The 22,871-nt window shown below is 34.4% G+C and overlaps 1 protein-coding gene across 1 annotated transcript in view; it reads right to left on the reverse strand.

Moving 5' to 3' along the window:
* Positions 1–22,871, reverse strand: part of LOC145295923 (dihydropyrimidine dehydrogenase [NADP(+)]-like) — a 166,912-nt gene that overhangs the window by 58,790 nt on the left and 85,251 nt on the right. Inside the window, 4 exon segments of the mRNA XM_080141739.1 lie at positions 5,663–5,878; positions 11,805–11,949; positions 11,951–11,987; positions 17,372–17,582. Coding sequence (XP_079997865.1) covers positions 5,663–5,878; positions 11,805–11,949; positions 11,951–11,987; positions 17,372–17,582 — 609 coding nt within the window.

Below are 22,871 nucleotides of genomic sequence, written 5' to 3' on the forward strand. Positions count from 1 at the left end.
CTTACTCATGACACACAGGAGACTTATTAATCTGCACTGAGAGGGAGATGGCTTATCACCTGAATTCTTCAATACAGGGCATACTGATGAGGTTTTCCAGTGTGTTGGGAAGCACTTCTCCTTAAGGCAACGCTTAAACAGTTTCGTAAGTATGGGGGCAAGTTCTGGTTGAAGCTTTTTCAACATTATAATTGGAATGCCGTCTGGGCCAGTTGCTTTACTGGAATTAAGGTTCTTGATTAGCTTGGCGACCTCACACACATATTTGTATGTTGCATAGCGTGTTGTCTGTTATAGGTGGAATTACAGGGAATTGATGGTCTTCGTCACATAGGGTAGAATTAGATGCAAAGTTCTTGGCAAATAGTTTGGCCTTGTCTGATGTTGACAAGATGACCTCAGGTCCATTTATGAGTTGGGATAGAATGCACGCTTCTGTTCAGGATCCTATTTGCTATTTGCCAAACCTGGTGGGAAGCAAGCCGATGCTCAGCTACTTTGAATTTAACGGACTGAGCATATAGCTCTCTTGCATTTTTTATTACTCTTTTACAGTGATTGCTGGCAGTCCTGAAAGCAGCTTTTGTCTCAGTACATCTATTACGTTGGTAGCTATGGAAAAAGTGATTTCTGTGCGCGATGGCAGCAGCACATTCTGGGGAGAACCATGGCTGGCTGTTAGGTTTTTGTCATTTCCGGCCTTTTAAGTGTTGCCATAGATGGTAGTGCTCCCTGAATAAATGTCTATGAGTGATGTAAGAATGCGATTTGGGAGATCATTGATGAAGATCAGGAAGAGAGTTGGGCCCAGAATGGAACCCTGAGGATTCCAGTGTTGATACTATAAGCCTCTGATTTCTGTCCATCGATGGCCACTCTTATAAACTTATCAGAGAAAGGGTTTAATAACTGAGAAGACATTTCCAGCTATTCTGTAGCTAGAAATCTTGTGAAGTAGACCTTTACACCATACCGTTAAAAGGCTTTGGTATGTCAAGAGCAATTGCTCTAGAAGCAAAACCCTGTCAAGAGATTCACTAATCCTATATGCTATTACAGTTAGCACATCAGTTGTAGATCTAGCAGAATGGAAACCATATTGCAGGTCATCGAATAGGTTATTTTTGCTGAGGTGGTTGATAACTTATTTATTACAGATTCCAGCAACTTGTGATGCACAGACGATCATTGTACTGAGAGGCAGATGACCACTCTCCAGAATTTTAATATACGGGACAGACTGAAGTTTTCCAAGGTGTTGTGAAGCATTTCCTCATTAAGGAAAGGTTTAAACAGCTTAGCAATTATAGGAGCTAGCTTTCGTTGAAGCTATTTGAGTATTATGATTGGAATGTGGTTAGGGTCAGTTGTTTTACAGGACTATTTACTTATTTTCTTCCCAAACAAGGCATATTACCACATGGACATAAGAGGCTACTATTTGAGATTGTATCTAATAGTGTACTGTGGAGAGTGTAGCAGCAAGATGTCTCTTTACATTACATTTAAAATTCTGCAAGTTAGTACAGTAAGGGAAGCAAGAAATGGGAAGGGATTTCCAAAATTTAGCAGTCTGACGGAAAAAACTATTAGAGTAGTATATTTTCAACATCTAGAGACCTCAGTGAAGGTGTGAAATTTTGCTACTTGCTGGGTTAGTCAGAAGTATACACTTTGAGGAGGTAGAAGTGCTACAAGTTCAGAGCACATTGCATTAAAATACTTGTAAAATGGGCACAAAGATACAACAATACTCCAATACATGGGTGAACTGTGGATGTCACTATGAGCCCAAAATCCAAACGGCAGCCAATGGAATGGCACTACTCATGCTCTTCAGCAAACTTAATAATGCAGACATCTGCAGACAAAGTGATGTGCACAGTCTTCGGGGACAGAAAGCGAGTTTTCCTCCTGGATTTCTTGGAACCAGGGTTGACCATCAACTCTGACCATTACATCAAAATGTTGACAAAACTGAAGGCCTGGATTGCCCTTGTAAGTCCACATCAAAGGAAAACATTCAATTTGATGGAATATTAGGCCACACACAAGTTTGAAGACAACAGAATGTGTGTCAAAGTTTAGCTGGACAGTGCTGTCTAACTCACAGTATAATCCTGCCTTGACAGACTTCCATTTGTTTGCACCTCTAAGGAACACATTAAGTGGACGGCATTTCTTCGACATTAATACCATAACTGACCACCACGGCATGCACTTTTTAGACAGAGGCATCAAGGCTCTCATTCATCACTGGCAAAAGTTAATTAAAAATAGCAGTGACCATGTACAAAAATAAATTCTGGAGCACAAAAGGTGGCTTGTTTTAATGGTACCACTCCTGTCATTAAAGTTCTTGAACTTTGAGTTAAAAAAATAGGAAGCATTAGTTTTGGAATGACCCTTGTAATTTTTATGAGAAGCATACTAGATCTTGTTAAAAGCTTAGAATGTATCAAAGGTTACAGCCCATGCTTTCCCCGTCTTATCCAGTGCAAGGTATATACATTCAGAGATGGTTATAATATATGCAGTAGAACAGGTTGCCTAAATCTATACTGTTGGTGAGAAAAAAGCATAGCATTTACAAGGTGGTGAACTCTGTCTTTTGGATTATTTTGCACCATCTCTCAATTACGCGATTCCCTTGGATTTTACTTGTGCGAATGGAAATTTAACCAACTTTCTTGGATTCTGCATTTTTGGATTTTACCGTCATTGGATACTTTACCCTTCACCAGACTATCCATTCATGTGAAATCACTTTTTTCTTCACCCTATTCCCTCTGCTTCACTTTTTGTTATCAAGTAAGATCTATGACTTAATTGTAGTTTCAAATACTTTTACAAGCAAAATCCGATCCCGGATTTTGCTAAATTCTACCCTCTGATGAGAAGGAAAGTATTTCTTCAAACCTCTGCAGATTAAGGACTATCCACTTTTCAAATTAAAAATTTTTAATGTTAATGTTTTATTAACTACATCCTCTTCTATATATATATATATATATATATATATATATATATATATATATATATATATATATATACACAGTAGCATCCAAAAATAAAGGAACGGTCGATCATTTTTTTTTTTTGAAAGGCTTCTAACTTTATGTATGAAAAAGAAAAAACAAATTTTGTGGAATTTTCCAATGTTTATTAATGGTAGCTAAATAAAAAATACTTTTTTATTTTTTATTTTGAATACTTATTAGTTTTTTTTACATATAACTAAATTTAATTAAATTACAGGCGTCCAAAAGTTAAGGAACGCGGAAAATTAATACAACTTAAGCAATTTTAATAATTTAACAAAATGTTGACTCCGAATATTAGAAAAAAGCTATCTTTACAAGATAAACAGCTTATTTGCAACCATTATGATAGAAAAGTCCATAGGGGAGATTGCTAAACTATTGTAAAGGCGTAAAATTCTTGTTTTTCGGGTTATTGAAAATAGAAAGAAAAACGTTTACCATTTACGGAAAAGAAAAAAATTGGGCCGACCCTGTATAACAACTAAGAGGGAGGATAGAAAAATCACTCGATCATCTCATTCTAATCACTTTAAAATTTACATCCATAACTAGACAAAAAATTTCCCCTCACAAAGATTAAATGAAGTTAGATTATTTTCAAGAAGTCCATGCCTTTAATTTCTATTAAAAAATAAAAAGGCCAGATCATTATTTGCCGAAAAACATTTGTTTTGGAAAGAAAAAAAATGGGAAAACGTACATTTTAGTGATGAATCTAAATTCAATCTTTTCGGGTCAGACAAAAGACCATATGTTAAGAAAAAAAATGGAGAAAGACTGTCCCCTAAGGGAGGTAAAAGTACAGTAAAATTATCTTCTAAAGGAACTGGCCCTCTCGTGAGGATTCATGGAAAAGTTAATGCCCGAATGCACAGAGAATTGATTAGAGAACATGTGGTTCCTAATCTTTTTGATTCTGATATCTTTATGCACGACAACGCACCATGCCAAAAAGAAAAAATAGTTTTAGAAGAGCTAAATAGATCCAATATTTGCATTATAAATTAGACAGCTCAGAGCCCCAACCTGAATCCAATTGAAAATTTTTAGAAAATTATTTGTAATAAGATCAAAGAAAAAAAAGAAAATCTTGATTTATGGAAATGTATAAAAAATACTGTAATATCTCACCTATAAAATGTGAACGATTGGTTCTGCCTTGCAGCAAAAGATGCCACAGTGTGATTGAAAACAAGGGGCTTTTCACTAAATATTGAAAGGGTTCTTTATTTTTTTTCATTAATTTCCCTCGTTTTTTAACTTTTAGACACCTGTAAAATGTTTTTGACTCCTAATGGGGGTATGAGACGAATGGATTGGCCAATCATTTTTATAACCACCGGCTGTGCTAAACAACCAATGAAAACGTTTCAAAATGATAAAAATTGTCGAATTTTGGATTCAATCTGTTCGCCGTTAACTACGCCACGGACCGCATTTGATTCTTGGCCACCATCTTGATTACTGATCTGAACTACGCCACCATCTTTGTTTAACACAATGTCTCAAAACTTAAACTACCATTATTAAACATTGGAAAACTCAAATATTTTTTCTTTTTCAAAAAAAAAAAAAAAAAAAAAAATGATCGACCGTTCCTTAACTTTTGGTTGCTACTGTACACAGACACACATTGGTTCCTTGTATCATGTATCGTGAAAAAGCCTGAATAAATTTAGAAAATATCAATCCTTACATGCCTGTTTTATCGCATTCCATTTAAATTGCTTTATCCTTTAATTTGACTATCTCTTTCTAATATAAATAAAAAAAAAAAAAAAAAAAAAAAAAAAAAAAATATATATATATATATATATATATATATATGGCTTTGTGGCTGGGTTTGACTTCCTACACTGATGATTCGCACAAGGATGAAACACTTGTCTGTAGATATTAAAAATAATTATAATAATAATAATTATGTTTGCCCTTTTAAGAACTATGTTCTTATTGTTGAGCACTTTATATTGAAATGAAATAAATCGGTCACTTAATCCCACGTGCGCAGATTGTGAATTAAAATCACATGATCACTCTCAGCCTTCTTGAATGACATTTATGATTAATATAAAGGTTAATTTTAACTATATCTCATCGTGGTTAATGTTGGCCAAGCAGTTTGTTCCATGCTAATGAGGTCAGAGATGGCTTAGTGGTTGGGTCCATCTCCTGACCGGCTGTAATTGTAACTCCTTGCACTGATGATTCCGAAAGGAAAAAAACTAATGACTGTAGGTATTAAAAATTTTATATATATATATATATATATATATATATATATATATACACACACACATAGAGGGTGTCCAGAAAGTCCACATGTGTTTCTGTGTGTACATATATATATATATATATATTACATACACAGGGTGCCCACAAAGTCTGGCTACATAACATAATCTACAGGATGCTTCATAATGTAGCCAGACTTTTTGAACACCATTTTATATATATATATATATACACACACACAAGAGAAATAATATTACCCATGAAATTGCTTAACAAAAAGTAGGTCTCATATTTTGGAAAATAATATCAAATTTAAATAGAACACTTTGCATGTAACCATTATAATGAAAGAAACACAAAAATTAGTTTTTTTTTAGAATTACCTTATCAAGTACAAAAGTTTTGGTAAGAGCAAAACCCCAGCCCATTTCAAAAGCCCTTCGAATCATTGAGGCACTGGTACAGTTTGTGGCGCTGGAGAGTCCAAAAGGATTTTCAAATTTTATACCACACATCTCAACACTGACATCTACAGTGTCTATCGGGGTGAAGAATTTCGGAAGACACGGTTTTTCTGGCACAGAAAACCCATGGAGAGACTGAAAAAAGTTTAAACAATATGTATAAATTCTGTTGAGGCAGTATGAAGTCATTTGTAATGTGGAAAATAAATGGTAAAGTTTGGCGCTTTTCTAGAATTAAATCTACTTTCAAAACAAAAATACAGAAAAATCTTTCAAAATTTTATGTATGTACCTATTATGGAACAAAGATGTCATATTCCAAAAAGTACATAAATTAATCTAGTTATTTTTTTTTCCTTAACTAAGAAAATAAAATTTTATGACTAAGAGAAACATGTTTTGATCTGTCATGTTTAATAAGGGGGAGACAACTCATTGCATAAATGAGTGTGTGTGTATGTATATATATCTATAAAAGTGAACGTGTGTGTGTTTGTGTGTGTACATTTCCCTACGCAATAACTCAATTTTTAGTCTATAGACTTGAAATTTGATATACAGGGTACCGAGATTTGGGAAAATCTATGATCTGTTTTCAGCCAAAATTTGGCTGTTAAGGGGTCAAAGTTCAACGATTTTATCTTTGAGAACTCTACCAAACTCCTCCGACAATTTTGGGTCTAAACACTTGAAATTTTAGACATAGATTCTTGTGACATGGATCTAACTTAATAACTTGATTTGAGCACAAAACAATAAATGTTAAGGGGTCATAATAGGGGTCAAAGTTAAAAAAATTGACCTTTTTTTTTGCTCAGCATACACCTCCAAACACCCAGGCAACGCCGGGCACGCATGCTAGTCTATTATATATATAAAAGTGAACATGTCTGTGTGTGGGTGTGTACATTTTCCTACGCAATAATTCTGTCAATTTTGAGTCTACAGACCCGAAATTTGATATACCGGGTACTGAGATTTGGGAAAATCTTTGTAGTCTGTTTTCGGACAGATTTGGGTGTTAAGGAGTCAAAGTTCAACGATTTGACATTTAAGAACTCTACCAAACACCTCAGCCAATTTTGGGTCTAAACACATATATAGGTTCCTTGGACATGGATCTAACTTAATAACATGATTTGAGCCCAAAACAATAAAATTAAAGGGTCATAATAGGGGTCTAAGTTTAAAAAATTGACTGCTTTTTTTTTTTTTTTTTTGCTCAACATACATCTCCAAACACCCGGGCAACGCCGGAATGAAATGCTAGTCTATCTCTCTATCTATACACTTATAAATTCGTTTTTCTTTTGTGTGTATTGATATTCATATTAAAAACCCTCTTTTCTATTTATTTAAAAAGAAAATACAATGTTCTTATATATGGATTGTGGAAATGCATTCACTCAAAAAAAGATCTAGCTAATTTGCATATTCTTTTAAACATTCATTTTAATTAATTCCCTATTAGTTTTTTCGGTTTTATGGGATGATCATCCAGAGTTAACTATTATGTGTAATTATATTCATGCAGATATTCAACATGATTTATACTTGCATAATATTTGCATAAAATTTTTACAGTAAACAAAAAATTGTTTCCATATATATTTATGTATATATTTTTGTTTAATCTATTAGTCCATCTATCTATATATCTATAAAAGTGAACGTGTCTGTGTATCTGTATGTGTGGGTGTGTGTACATTTCCCTACGCAATAACTCACTCAATTTTTAGTCTACAGACTCAAAATTTGATATAGAGGGTACTGAGATTTGGGAAAATCTTTGTGATCGGTTTTTGGCCATAATATTTTGCTGTTAAGGGGTCAAAGTTCAACCATTTGACCTTTGAGAACTTTACCAAACTCCTCCGACAATTTTGGGTTTAAACACTTGAAATTTTAGATATAAGTTCCTTGGACATGGATCTAACTTAACTTTATTTGAGCCCAAAAATAAATGTTAAGGGGTCATAATAGGGGTCAAAGTTAAAAAAATTGACTTTTTTTTTTGCTCAGCATACACCTCCAAACACCCGGGCACCCATGCTAGTGTATATATATATATATATATATATATATATATATATATATATATATATATATATTTATTTATTCAATCAACTAAAAAATGGAAAACGGGGTGAGGAAAAAAAAAATATATAATGGGGCAAAATATGTACAATTCAATAAAATAAATAAGTCGATTAAAAACAAGATCGTTAAAATACACATAAAGCGCTTTTCGTTCAGACTAACATTTTCAAGGGTCATAAGTCTGAAAATTATTATTTTTTAGAATATTTGGTAGTGGTATGGAGTAAGAGTGGAGAGGAGGTTAAAAAAAAACAAAAAAAACCTGACTACCCAAATAATTCTAATTGAAGCCGGAGGTTTCTCTGCTTGCACAAAGTAGGGGGGTTAGCAATGATGGCAAGTGCTTCGAGGACAGACAGGTGGAACTTTGTGCGTCCTTGGTACAAAACAGAAAAACACTCTGGAGAGAAAACAAGACCGCACTCCTTTTTATCGACCAAGTGTTGGCCGATGGACGATTCTATCAGTTGAGATTTTCTGGTGGTAGGTTGATGATCTCGGATGAAACGGGGAACATGTTGGGCGATTTTGACCTGAAGACGCTGAGTCGTCTTGCCTATATAGACGGCACCACACCGACATTGAAATTTATAAATAATATTACTTGTTTGAGAGATAGGCAAGACATCCTTACGAAATGAGGGAAAGGCGGTTTTTGTGGAAAAAGCAATACGGAGCGATAAAGCACCAAAATTAGAAGACACCAGAGAGGAAATCTTATCGAAAATAAGTTGGCCTTCAGGTCCAATCCAGGGTAACTTAAGGTATGCCGGAAAGCTAAATGGACCGTATTTTGGTAGCTCAGAAAAGGATTGAATTTTTTTATTAATAACTAAGTTAACTAATGGAGGTGGATATCCATTCATAATAAAAATCCTTTTAATGTTTTCAATTTCCACATCAATAAAAGGTGGGGAACAAATAGCAAGTGCCCGATGGGTTAAGTTTCTAAGATTAAGTTTCCTGGTTGTGGGTGCAAAAGAATCCCAACTGAGATAAAGACCAGTGAAAGTGGGTTTTCTATAAATAGATGTCATAAAGGAAAGCCCACGTTTAGAAACTAACACATCAAGGAAAGGAAGGGAGTTATCTTTTTCCACCTCCATCGTAAATTTGAGAGAAGGGTGTAAATTATTTAATAAGTGGAAAAACGACACAGCTTCATCATGCGTTGCGAAACAAGAAAAAGTGCACTTGTCAAACAACGTCTGTTCTAAAAAGCCCACAAAAATATTGGCCAAAGTTGGGCCGAGGGGAGATCCCATAGATATACCGTCGAACTGGCGATACATCACATCGTTGAAACTAAAGGAAACTGACTTAGTAGCAAGTTCCATAAGTTCAACGAACACCGCCTCAGGAAAAGAGGGGAGGGGGCCAGGGCCTCTATAAAGAAAATCAGCACATATGTCAATGACCTCGTCAAGAGGGACATTGGTAAACAAATTGCTAATATCAAAGGAGACCAAATAACAGTTGTTAGTGGTAAGAGGAAGCTCCTTGATAGTCGATGCAAAATGAAAAGAATCAGGTGTGCAATGTGTTGAATAAAAAAACAGACTGGTTCAAGAATTAAAACCAGCCATTTAACCAGATTGTGTTGGGCTGAACCTACCATCGACAAAATTGGTCTCAATGGAGTATCAATTTTGTGTACCTTATTTGTGAAAATAAAATCTCAAATTCACTAAGAGTTTGAGTTACGTCAATCTGGCGAGGAGGGACACAAAATTCAAGTCCCCTAGACAACACAAACGTATCGACTTCTGATAATTTAAATTTAGAGAAATTAAATATATGCTGATCCGAGAATGAAGGCTCGCCAAATTTATTTTTAATCAAAAGGTTTAAGAAATTAGTAAATTTTTGATCATTTGTATGACGACACTTAACATCCCTGGCTGAAAGTAGCTTAGAAAATTGAAGTTTATCAAATGGAGACAACGTTTTCCAAGCGAGGGTCCAAACCGAGTAATTTTTATTCTGTAAGCTAAGAAGCACATCAGAATAAAATGTTATTTCGTCTTTTAAAAAGGCCACCGTAAGGTTCCAAGAATTCCTACATTTAATCTTGGAAATGCGTCTGCAGATATAGCCCGGTGCAACATGATTCGATAGACATCCACAAAGGAACTTGATTTTACATTTGATGGAGGTGATCTGGTTTCTCAGGTGAATTATATTATTTAACGAATGAATGAAGTTTTTGCCATAATGGTTCAATAAATGGGATATAACTTTATTCGATTGGCAAAATTTTAGAATAATTATAAAGAAGTGAACCATCGCGTAAATTCAATCAACTAAAAAATGGAAAACGGGGTGAGGAAAAGAAAAATATATATAATGGGGCAAAATTATTTTTTTTTTCTTTTCCTCACCCCGTTTTCCATTTTTTAGTTGATTGAATTTACGCGATGGTTCACTTCTTTATAATTATTATAAAATTTTGCCAATCGAATAAAGTTATATATATATATATATATATATATATATATATAGTTTAGAGAGTTAGGAGAAAAGAGTAAATTCAATTCTATAAAAAGAGACTTATCGGGATAATGTAACGCTCAACAAATTTCATTGGAGCTTATATAGGAAACAATAAGAGTGGAAAACGAAGATTGGTGAATATAGAATGGTTTATTTATTTAATAAAGGCATACAAACATTTGGTTGGGGTATAAACTAAATGTATATCTTTATTAAATCAATGAACCCTTCTATATTCACCAATATATAGTTTTTGTGACTTCATTTTCCACTCTTATTGTTTCCTATATATATATATAACTACTCACATAAAATTAATATACAAAAGTATAAATTTATGCGTAAACTTTAAGTATTTACTTCAAAAGTGTTCAATACGTAGGTAGAGCTACTTAGTAATTTATAAAATATATATGGCGATTAAGCTTAATCGCCATATATATATATATATATATATATATATATATATATATAGATAAATTTTTCTTCCTTCCTGGAGAGAATCTAGGATAGATTTTGTGTGTGTGTGTGTATATATATATATATATATATATATATATATATATATATATATATACACACACACAACTTGATTTGTTCCTTTTTTTTTTTATCTCTCTCTCATATATTTATAAAATTTACTATATATAAAAAAAAACAAACAAACTGGACAGACTCTTATAGGATTACAGTCAACAGTGAGAGTCTAAGGAGTCAATTGATATATTGGTTTGATATGTTCTTCTGAAAGATTTTTTATTCACATGTAACCATTAGTATGTATTTACTAGTCATGTCAAAACTAGTATAAATTCCAGAAACTTGTATGTAATGTACTCACCTGAAATGCGTAGGTTTAAAAAGAACACCAATCTACACAAGCACCCTATATTTTTCAAATTTTACCAAGTTTAGTAAATGTGTCTTTTGCACATTCCATGCTTTTACATAAGAAATACTGTAGTTGCTCTGCAAACCAAGTAAAAATAGGTAGTCCCGATTTACTTCCCTCTCCACAAGTGCAGTGTTAGACATGAAATTGATTTTTAATGTAAGTGAAATTCCAGCTCTCCAAAAAAGGTTAATCTGGATCGAGACAAAAAATAAAATTGCTTCCATCTAGAAAGATGTTCATTCACCAACCGAGGAAAGAATATATAGTGTAGTATTTGAACAGAGATTACATCTTGATCTCAGCCAAAACCTATCCTAGTTTCTCTCCAGGAAGGAAGAAAACTGTCGTTCCCACCATGAAATAATTTGCATACAATAAAATTTATTTCTACCAGTGGGCTTACACCTCCTCCCATTGGTAATAACCCTGGTGATGTTGGAGAGTTTTAGTCAACTGTACCTCTCCCTCATCATGCAATGTCCTTCTGATATCTGAGTTTGAGATTCCTGACTAAGGGTTAATTATTTGTATGAAAACAATTTTTTCCAAATAATTGAAGATGTTTTGTTTTACCTGTAAATATTTGTGCATGTGCCAAGAAGCTTGTTTGCCATCATTTGTTGCCTCAACAGAAGTTTCTGTATCACCGGTAATGTCTCCGCCACAAAATACTCCTTCAACGCTTGATGCCATTGTTTTCGTATCAACAACAGGAAGTCCAACGATGCAACTCTAAAGGCTCCAATGCACTTTGAACTGAAAGTACAATGTTTGAATATATTTTTCTTTCACAATTTTTCATATAGATCAAAATTGAACATCGAGTGTGTGGCGGAATTGGCAATAACCGAAATGGGGGGGGGGATAAAGAGCTTACCTCGGATACATCTGTTGTGTTGCGGGCTGAGCGGAAGAGAGTTCCAAGATGGTGTCCATGGGTTTTTATTGGTGTTGACCCCCATGATATTCTTACAGAATCATGTGTGTTCTCACGCGATTATGCAAATATATAATTCCCAGCTGCTATAAAGGCAGGATGCTGGGAAGCAGTCAGGCAGTGTTTTTACAAATTGTGCGTAGATGGTTCTGGCGGTTGGATTGTTCTTTGTGACTAACCACGAATCTGCGAAGGGCGAGTTTTCTTCTGCCTTTTTTTTTCTGTCTCCTTTCTCTACGGTCATTACAGCCAAGAAATCCCTCCCTTCTAGAGGTGGACGGTGCAGGTCGAAACGGACTATTTCCTATCTTTGTTCCTGATTTTTGCCTAGTACATTTTGCTATAGAGTTCTCAACACATGCTACTATTGTGTCCTTATAAGATACATAGGCGATGTACTCATCCTAAAATCTTAAGAGGCCATTAAAATATATACAATGTTTTAAAAAAACATGAAATAGTTCAGCATGAACTAATCCTTTTCACTTCTAGAACTAACTAGAAGGCAGAAAAGAAAGTGAAAGAAAAGCTGAGATCTTACCGCTTTGCTACGAGGTAAGAGGAAGTGGAAAGCGGTCAAATTTAATGATTAAAAAGTTGATTCGCAGAACCGATTTCATGCAGGCGCAGAAATGAAGGTTGGCTGTAGGCCAGTTTCTGCTTCCCCATGATGTTGGGGAAAACCAACTACCCCCAAAAAGGGGGAGCTCTCCAAATGAATAGCAATTGTTTGATATGAAGGGTTTCCGCAACATTGATCAAAGCTGAATGCCTTCAAGACGTGTCAGCCATGAAGGCCAGGCAGGTCAATTTACTTCAAGGAGTTTCATTTTATTTATATGAAAAAGACCAACAATCACATGAAAGGACGGAATAGAGGGAATTTTATAAAAGTCGATCAAAACAAATGTAGTGATGACATCCATTCACAAATCGTAGATATTACAATCTAAGGAGTATATAAAAAGTTTTAAAAAAATAGTAACCCTCTTGCTTTGTAAAGTTAACAGACTTCAATCTATACATCTATAAAAGTGAAATTGTGTGTGTGTGTGTGTGTGTGCATTTCCCTACCAAACTACTCTGTCAATTTTCAGTCTACAGACTTAAAGAGATACTGAGATTTGAAAAAAATCTTTAATTGGTTTTCGGCCAGCTATTTGTCAACGGCTTAAAGTTCAAAGATTTGACCTTTGAAAACTCTACCAAACTCCTCCGCCAATTTTGGGTCTAAACACTTGAAATTTTAGATGTAGATTTAAAAAAATAGTAACCCTCTCGAGAATCCCCTCCCAAAAAGCCTTTCTTGGACATACAAAAACACGCGCGCCACTTTTTCCTCTCATATATATAGATGAAATAGTATGTATCCAAAATAAATACAACAAAGTAGATGACAAGACAACTCATATGATATGCTTTCTACAGACGCTAGAATCTGATGCCCTGCATACACAATGAATCATCTTAAACAGATGCGAAAACACTTTCTCCAACACTTGCTTTGTAAAGTTAACAGACTTCAATCTATACATCTATAAAAGTGAAATTGTGTGTGTGTGTGTGTGTGTGCATTTCCCTACCAAACTACTCTGTCAATTTTCAGTCTACAGACTCAAGATTTGACATAAGGGGTATTGAGATTTGGGAAAATCTTTTTAATCGATTTTCGGACAGAAATTTGGCTGTCAAGTGGTTAAAGTTCCACGATGTGTTTTCAATGTCATCATGAAGCAATTCCTAATATGATAAAGATATGCCTGATGTTGGGGATACAGCATTATTTTAGTTAAATTTGTTGGTCTATTCATCCTTTTCACTGAGACTACTGGGTCTATCTAGCTGAAATTTTGTATAAACGTTTCTTATGATAAGGTACATCAAACTAAATATTATGATATCTGTTAGATGCAGTTAGGGATTAATATTTAATGCAAAAATGAACAAATTTAACCATATATTTGGTATTCAATGGGCTATAACGTTAGCCAGTTTTTACTCTTAAATGTTTAATATATATATATATATATATATATATATATATATATATATATACACACACATACATACATACACACACACACACACAAATACAAAGAGAGGCTATGTTGAGATAACTGAATTTATAACATTATCTGTTTCAAAAAGTCCAGATCAACAATACGTACAAGCGTTTCTAAGAAAGTAAAAGTCCTTATTTTTTACTTTTAATTCAATTTTTAAAAAAATCCATCTTCATCCCAAACAAGGCACAGTGCCACTTTGACATAGGGGGCTACTATCGGGGACATAAGTTGCAGAGATACTACGTAGAGAGTTGAGCAGCAAGATGTCTGTCCATATTACACTTGAAGTTCTGCATGTCAGTACAGTTGGGAAACAGGAATTCAGAAGGGAGTTCCAAAGTCTAGCAGTTCTGCGAAAGAAACTATTAGAGTAAAAGGTTTTCTTACACCTAGGGATCTCTACCGTGTTGGGGTGGGATCTTGCTGCTTGTCGAGTTTGTCGGGAGTATTTACGTTGAGAGGTACAAGGGCTTGTAGTTCGTCAGAGTATCCACCATTAAAATACTTGGGACTCAAACAATCATAATTTCTTCAGCATCTTTTACAAAAAACAAAAACAAAACAAATTAAGTGAATCAATTTATATATATATATATATATATATATATATATATATATATATCAAGGTAAATCTCTAAGTTACAGATGAAGTAGCTTTTATTAATTCTATAGCTATTTCATTCCATAAAGACAAATACACATTGTTAAGATTAACATTTCTAGGATTCATCAAGCAATTAAGGTAAAAATTGACAATTTTTTTTTTCCATTTCTTTAATTACTCAGCCAAGTAACTAAAATATTTTTCAAATCACACAAGTTACTTTTTTTGTTTAACGAGTTTGGTTTCATTTTGGTAATTATGACAGACATCTATTACCCTTAAACATGTTTCTTGAATGTGCAGTTTTTGTGAAACTTGCTTATTTCATTCTATTTTAATAGATTTCTTTATTTTATTGTAAAGCCAAATCTTTATTTGAAACAAACAGTTAATTTTGATATTTATTCAGTTTGGCATCATCTTTTAATTGATGGTAGAAAGAATTCTAATTCCTATCCAGGAATGACCTCTTTCCCTAGCCTTCCCATTCCTGATATTTTCCCTACTACCGGCAGCACCGAAGTTGACATTATCTTGTGACATTATGTTCTGTGATCTTATCAATAATTTTCCAAACATTTTCAATAAGATTCAGGTCGGGGCTCTGAGCTGGCCAATCCATAACACAAATATTGGATCTATTTAACTCTTCTAAAACTATTTTTTGCTTTATGGCATGGTGCGTTGTCTTGCATAAAGAAACCAGAATCAGAAAGATTAGGAACCACATGTTCTCTAATCAATTTTCTGTACATTCGGGCATTAACTTTTCCATGAATCCTCACAATGAGGCCAGTTCCTTTTGAAGATATAATGCCCCATACCATTATACTGCCGCCTCTAAATTTTACTGTACTTTTACGCACTAAGGGGACAGTCTTTCTCCATTTTTTCTTCAGACATGTGGTCTTTTGTCTGATTCGAAAAGATTGAATTTAGATTCATCACCAAAAGGAGTCTTTTCCCATTTTTTTTCCTTCTCAAAACAAATTTTTTCAGTAAATAACAATCTGGCCTTTTTATTTTTAATAGAAATTAAAGGCCTTGAGCATGGACTTCTTGAACATAATCCAACTTCATTTAATCTTTGTGAGATCATTTGTTGGAGATTTTTTTGTCCAGTTTTGGATGTAAAATCCAGGGATATCGAAGCTGTAGTTTTAAAGCGATCAGAATGAAATGATAGTGATTTTTCTATCCTCCCTCTTAGTTGTTATTCGGGGTCAGCCTTCTTTTTCTATTTTCAATAACCCAAACAAACAACACTTTTAGACCTTTTCAATATTTTAGCAATCTCCCCTATACTTTTTTTCATCATAATGGTCACAATTAAGCTATTTTTCTTGTATACATAGCTTTTTTTTTCGAATATTTGGAGTTGATCTTTTGTTAAGTTGTCATTAAAATTGCTAAAGTTTGTATTAATTTTCTGCGTTCTTTAACTTTTGGACGCATGTAATTTAATTAAATTTATTTATATGTAAAAACTAATATATATTCAAAATCAAAAATTATTTTTTTATTTAACTACCATTCTTAAACATTGGAAAATTCAATTTTTTTTTTTCCTTTTTCATAAAGTTTGAAGCCATTCAAAAAAAGTCATTGACCATTCCTTAACTTTTGGGCGCTACTGTATATAATCATTTAATTCAGCAAAATGCTCTGACTTGATTTCACTGTCGGATTATATATGTTCATCATTCATCTGACTATCTTTGTCACTCCTACAATTGAATGCGGAAGGAATTGCTACTCATCCAACATAGAATGTAATATTTTTATAAGAAATCATTTTAAATCAGTTTTAATCAATCTTTTTTGAACAAGGTCAAGATCATGGATGACACTGGAATGAATTTTGCAAACAGACACTCATATTCAAGTATTTTGTTTATATTTGATTAAGGATAAATATACTCGAGTCTATATTATCGATTAACAATAATAAAGCATATTGAAGAAATAAAAACATTTTGCTTTTTGTGGGAACTTTTTAACCATTTTGCAATTTTGATGCAATATATTTGAATTGATTAACAACTTAAAACCATTAATTTTGCTATAAAAAAAGTATTGGTTTACCAACTAAATGTCAAATTATACCAATTACTGAAAAATTGGTTAACTTAATACCAATTCCAATATACTTTAAAAAAAAGAAGCAAATAGTTTCTGATAGTATTCGGGTTTTCCATGATCATTTTCCTGATTTTATTTGCTTACCCACATATTGCAGGTGTTGTCATCAGATTTCATCTGTGATTGAAATTTGCATCAATGTGCCTACAAACAATGTAGAATATTAATGTAGGAACTCAACAAAAAAGTAGTTTTTAAGACGTTTAGTTACAAGATTATTCAGATGACCATAAAGAACAGAGACTTTGTTAGTTGTGACCTAACCGTTTCCTTCTATAATTATTTTAACTCAAATGACTATGGTCAACCATGGCTTGACATTTCTCAAAGCTCCTTCCACTCATAACAAATGTGATTTCGATAGTCGGCCCTGATATAAAACATTTCTCACCTTTTTTGTCTGAAAGTACAGATCCGAAAGCTGAAATAATGAAATCTGCTTTGATGGTGATTTCTTGGTCTGGATCTTCAGTCATTTTACCATCTATATCCACTTCAGTTCGGTTAAATTTCATCGCATAAATACGACCATTTTTCTCAATCACTTCCTTTGGGTTCATAAAAGGCATGAACTCGCATTTTTCTTTCTTAGCAACTTCCATCTAAAAAGAAAAATTCATATCTGTATAATAACTGAATTGGTATATATGCATAACAATGTTCATGGATATTGAAGAGTTCTCCCTCTTTGACCATTATTTGCTAGTCATATGGACTAAGCAGTTGCCTCCCTTTGTCTGTTAACTGATGACAGGACTTCAATTAGGGACTAAGTCATTTCCCTTTTGATTGTTTTTGTATAAAAAGGCATGTAATGAGAAGTATTCTTCCTCTTCGGTCTATAACTTTTTTGTGTATAGAAAAACTTTTAATCAAAATGCTACTTTCTTCAATAATACCTTAAGGAACTCAGAACACAATGAAAAGATTAAATACAGCCATTATGCTCCTCCTGCTGGCCGCCTTAAATCTGTAATCATACACAATATGACTCGCAAGAAACCAGTTCAAATAAGATCTGCCGCTATAAATAACAATGAACCAGTCTACATATATAATGCAAACTAAAATACTAATAATACCTCTGACCTACCCAGTCGCATTAGGAGAAAGAAAAATATTTGGTTTAATCCTCCATTTAGCATAAATGTTAAAACTAATATACCTAAGGAATTCTTCCACATTGTACAAAACTTTCAAATACCCACACTGATATAGTTCTACTTTCAATAAAAACTCAATAAGGATTTCTTATTCAACTATGCCTAATTTAGCACAAAGAATCTTAACATCTAATAACAAAAAAATTAAATCAACCCAAAAAATCCCTTTCCCAATTAAACCCCAAACTAACTGTAATTTTAATAACAAACATCTTTGCCCACTCAATGATTACATCCATAAAGATGTTATATATTCATGCACAATTTGTGAGCTCCCACACAATCCTTCCATAACAGGCACTAATATTTTGTCTTCAAGTTATCCTTCCCATTCTCCATCTGATATAGTTACTAATCCAATATACCACTCAAGCAACCCCTCCATCTACAATCATACAACTAGCAATAATAATGAGAATAATATTTCTCCTAACAGTCATCCTAACACTAACACTCATTATCCCCTCCAAAACTTCTCTAACCACTTAATTAAAAAACATAATTCTAATAATACCCCCTTCTCAATCAAATGGACTATCCTAAAAAAAAGTTATGTTTTATACTCCAGGCTCTAAGTCATATCGCCTCTGTACAACCGAAGCTATAACTATAATTACTTCCCCTCAAAGTAACAATATAATAAATTCTAAAAACGAACTGATCTCTTTCTGTAAACATAAGTCCAAATTTAATTATGGTAATTTTGAAATTACATAGCTATTAATTTAACCTTTTTTTTTTTTTTTTTTTACATAGGCATCACCACATTATCAAGGCCAAGAGGCCACTCAAGGATAAGGGTTAAAGAGTGTACAGTAGAAATTGGACAATATAGTAATAATTAGTAATGAAAATTCGGTAAATTTGATAACTTATATGGAACGGCTCATCATGAACTTATTTATGTTAGACTTGAAGACAACCATATTGTAGTCAGCCGGAAAGCAGGAAAACGGAAGACAATTCCACAGGCGTGCAGTTCTAAGAAAGAAGCTTTGTTCATTGAATCTACGTTTAGGTTTAGGCACAGATAAAGAGTGGGGGAAATTATTGATAGTGTTTACAGCTAGACGAGTGTTTTTTGTGAAAGTTTTGCGAGGGGGGACCATAGATTGAAGCTCAGTCAAACACTTTCCATGAAAATAATGATACATCAGAGACAAACTCGCAACATCTCTTCTGTGAGATAGAGGTTGCAAGGAAGAGAAAAGGACATCTCCTACGAGGCTACGAAGTCTATTTTGAACTCTATCAAGGCAGGACAAGTCCTTTCTAGCAGCTCCTGCCCAGATGTGGCAACAGTATTCCATCCTTGGACGTACCTGGCTCTTATATAGATAGAGAATAGCATATATAGATATCTACCGGATCGATAGAAAGATCCCACCATTTTTCCAGCAGCCTTGGCAACAGATTTGATGTACGTGTTCCATTTAAGATCAGGAGTAATGGTCAAGCCAAGAAGCTTGTCAAAACTTGAGGCCTCCTGAAGACGAGAGCCATTCATTTCAATTGATGCCAGATGTGGATCAGAATGTTGATGATATAAAGAGAGAAGCTTGGTTTTAGATGCATCAAAAGTAACCAGCCACTCCTTACCCCATTGTACTACATGTTCAAGATCAGAGGAGAGATAATTGGAGAGAACTTGGTTGTTTACTGTCTTAGATATGCTACCATAAATGGTAGTGTCGTCAGCATAGATGTCTACAAATGATGTAAGGATGTGATTTGGAAGATCATTTATATAGATCAGGAAAAGAGTTGGGCCCAGGATGGATCCCTGAGGGACACCGGCATTAATACTGTGAGCTTCTGATTTTTGCAAATCAACTACTACTCTTATGAACCTATCAGAAAGAAATGATTTAATAATTGAGAAGACATTTCCAGCAATACCATAGCTAGAGATCTTATGAAGTAAACCTTTATGTCATACCCTATCAAAGGCCTTAGATATGTCAAGAGCAATTGCCCTAGAAAGGTTGCCTCCGTCGAGAGATTTGCTAATCCTATGAGATATAACTGTAAGTACATCAGCTGTAGATCTAGCAGAACGGAAACCATATTGAGTGTCACTAAGACAACGCTTAAACAGTTTTGTAAGTATGGGCGCTAGTTCAGGTTGAAGTTTTTTGAGTACTATAATTGGAATACTATCAGGGCCAGTTGCTTTACTGGAATCAAGGTTTTTGATTAGCTTGGCAACATCACGTACAGATATACGTATATCACATAGTGTGTTTTCTGATACAGGAGGAAATATTGGGGGTTGGCAGCCTTGATTGCTAAGGGTAGAATTAGCTGCAAAGTTCTTGACAAAGAGTTTGGCTTTGTCTGATGCTGACGAGATTACCTCAGGTCCATTGATAATAGTTGGGATGGAGCACACGCTTCTGTTCAGGATTCTGTTTGCTATTTGCCAAAACTGGTGGGAACCAAGCCGCTGCTCAGCTACTTTGGACTTAACAGATTGAGCATATAACTCTCTTGCATTCTTTATTACTTTCTTACAATGGTTGCTGGCAGTCCTGAAAGCGGCTTTAGTTTTCATACATCTATTACGTTGGAAACAGTGGAAAAAGTGATTTCTGTGCGCAATGGCAGCAGCACATTCTGGAGAGAACCATGGCTGGCTGTTAGGTTTTTGCTGGAACTTTTTCGAGGGTATGAAACGGTCAATACCTACAATTAACCATTCCGTCAGGTCTAATACTATAGAGGACACATCCTTTTTAAACATGGAATGCAGAGGTAGATCAGATATAAATGTACGGAAGCTATCCCAGTCAGCCTTAGTGTATCGATATACTGTATGATGGAGAGGTACGTCTGGGGACTTATTACATTTCATTTTTATCTTAATTGATACAACAGAGTGGTCGGAAGATCCAAGAGGTGACAGAACAGAAACTGAACATAGTTCAGGGCAAGTTGTGAGAAAAAGGTCTAGTAGGCTCGCATACTGGCCGTCATTGTCGGGCACACGGATGGGCTCATGAACAATTTGAGTGAGGTCACAAGCAATGGAGAAATCATGACAGAACCTCCCCTCATCATCGGTCTTGTTTGAGTGGGTCAACCATTCGACGTTGTGAACATTGAAGTCACCACATACGTGAATGTTAGCTGAAGGATAAGCAGATAGGACTTGGTCAATTTTCTCAGATATGCTTTGAAAGATAGTAACTCCGCTGTTATGGGGGCGATAGAGATTAAATATAAATGCAGTAGTGTGAGCTAAAGCAACCCGGAAGCACATATAGGGTAAGTTAGGATCTTCCCTGGAGATGTCCCTACCACATGGAAAGTTATCCCTAATATAGGCACATATTCCATGCCCATGGCGATCTTGGGGGTCAGATTTAGAAGTTAAGTTAGAGTATCCTTTAATTGCGAACTCTTCTAGGGAAATAGCCTGTCCAATGCCAGTTTCACTTAAAAATAAAAGGTCTGGTTTAGTCTCCTGTAATTGGGTTTCAACCTCTGGAAGGTTAGAACGTAGACCCCTGATGTTGGAGAAGGAGACATGGTAGTAGGGGTTTACGTTCGAAGTTGGAGAACCGGGTTTAATCGTGTATTTTTTCTTGAAACTTGTCATGATGAATTTTTGGAATTTGTGGACTAGGTCGTCAGATTTACTTAGAGCAGGACAGAGAGAGGAAACTAAGAGAGAAAAAGAAACGAAGAATTTTTTTTTTTTTTTTGTCGCTAATGATAAGGTAAAGCCGTAACAATTACCCACTAGTATGGCATCGAGAGGCCCCACCAGAAGCTACTGCATGGTCCAGAATCCATTCACCAAATGGCAATACAGCAGCTCCAGTACTTTGCACCTGCTGATAGGACAGCCTCCTTGGTGGTTAATCCAAGGTTCGGGTCCCTGACTATCAGGCGGATAACGTCAGCCCAGAAAAAACGTTTACCTCCAGCACCCTTACTAGTGACATGGCTACAAGGATAGACATAGAAACAGAAAATTTCCCCCATCTCTGCCAACTGTTTGCGCAAAATACTGCCAACCTAGAAAACAGCTTTTTCTTCTCCCTTTGTCAGAAAAATCACTCATTAAAAAATGAGGACTGAGGGACAAATAAGAAGAAGCGAGAGTAACAGGAGCTGCCGATAACACATCCACAATGCGTTTTCTACTCTCCATTAAAAAAAAAAAAAAAAAAAAAAAAAATTATTAAGTATTGTACTTAATAAAAGTCCAACGAACGTGTTTAAGGGAAATATACTTCCAGATATACATAATTTTTCTATAACATTGTTTATTTCTACATACTTTCTTAATACTTTATAACTTAATAATCCTTCATTTTAATTATTTCTTCTTTGTTTGGTCGGTTTTTTTTTATCTGCAATTTCCATTTTAGTGTTTAAATATCCCTATCTATCAAATATATATTTACTTATATTTTACTTGCTTTACCCAGAATTTGCAGATACCCGCCATCCTTTCCCCTTTAAATATTTTTTTTTCATATAACTTTATTTATTCATCTTTTTACTTACATGTGTGTGTGTGTGTTTGTTGTGTGTGTGTGTGGGTGTGTATATGTGTGGGTGTGTATATGTGTGTGTGGGTGTGTATATATGTGTGTGTGTGTGTGTGGGTGTGTATATATGTGTGTGTGTGTAATTGTATGTAATCATGTGTATGTATATATTTATTTTATTTATCTTCTCATTTCATTTTGTGTCTTAATAACTTCTGCTGATAAT

Source organism: Euprymna scolopes, chromosome 16, assembly GCF_053919585.1.
Source record: "Euprymna scolopes isolate OS-2025 chromosome 16, ASM5391958v1, whole genome shotgun sequence".
Taxonomy (NCBI): Eukaryota; Metazoa; Mollusca; class Cephalopoda; order Sepiida; family Sepiolidae; genus Euprymna; species Euprymna scolopes.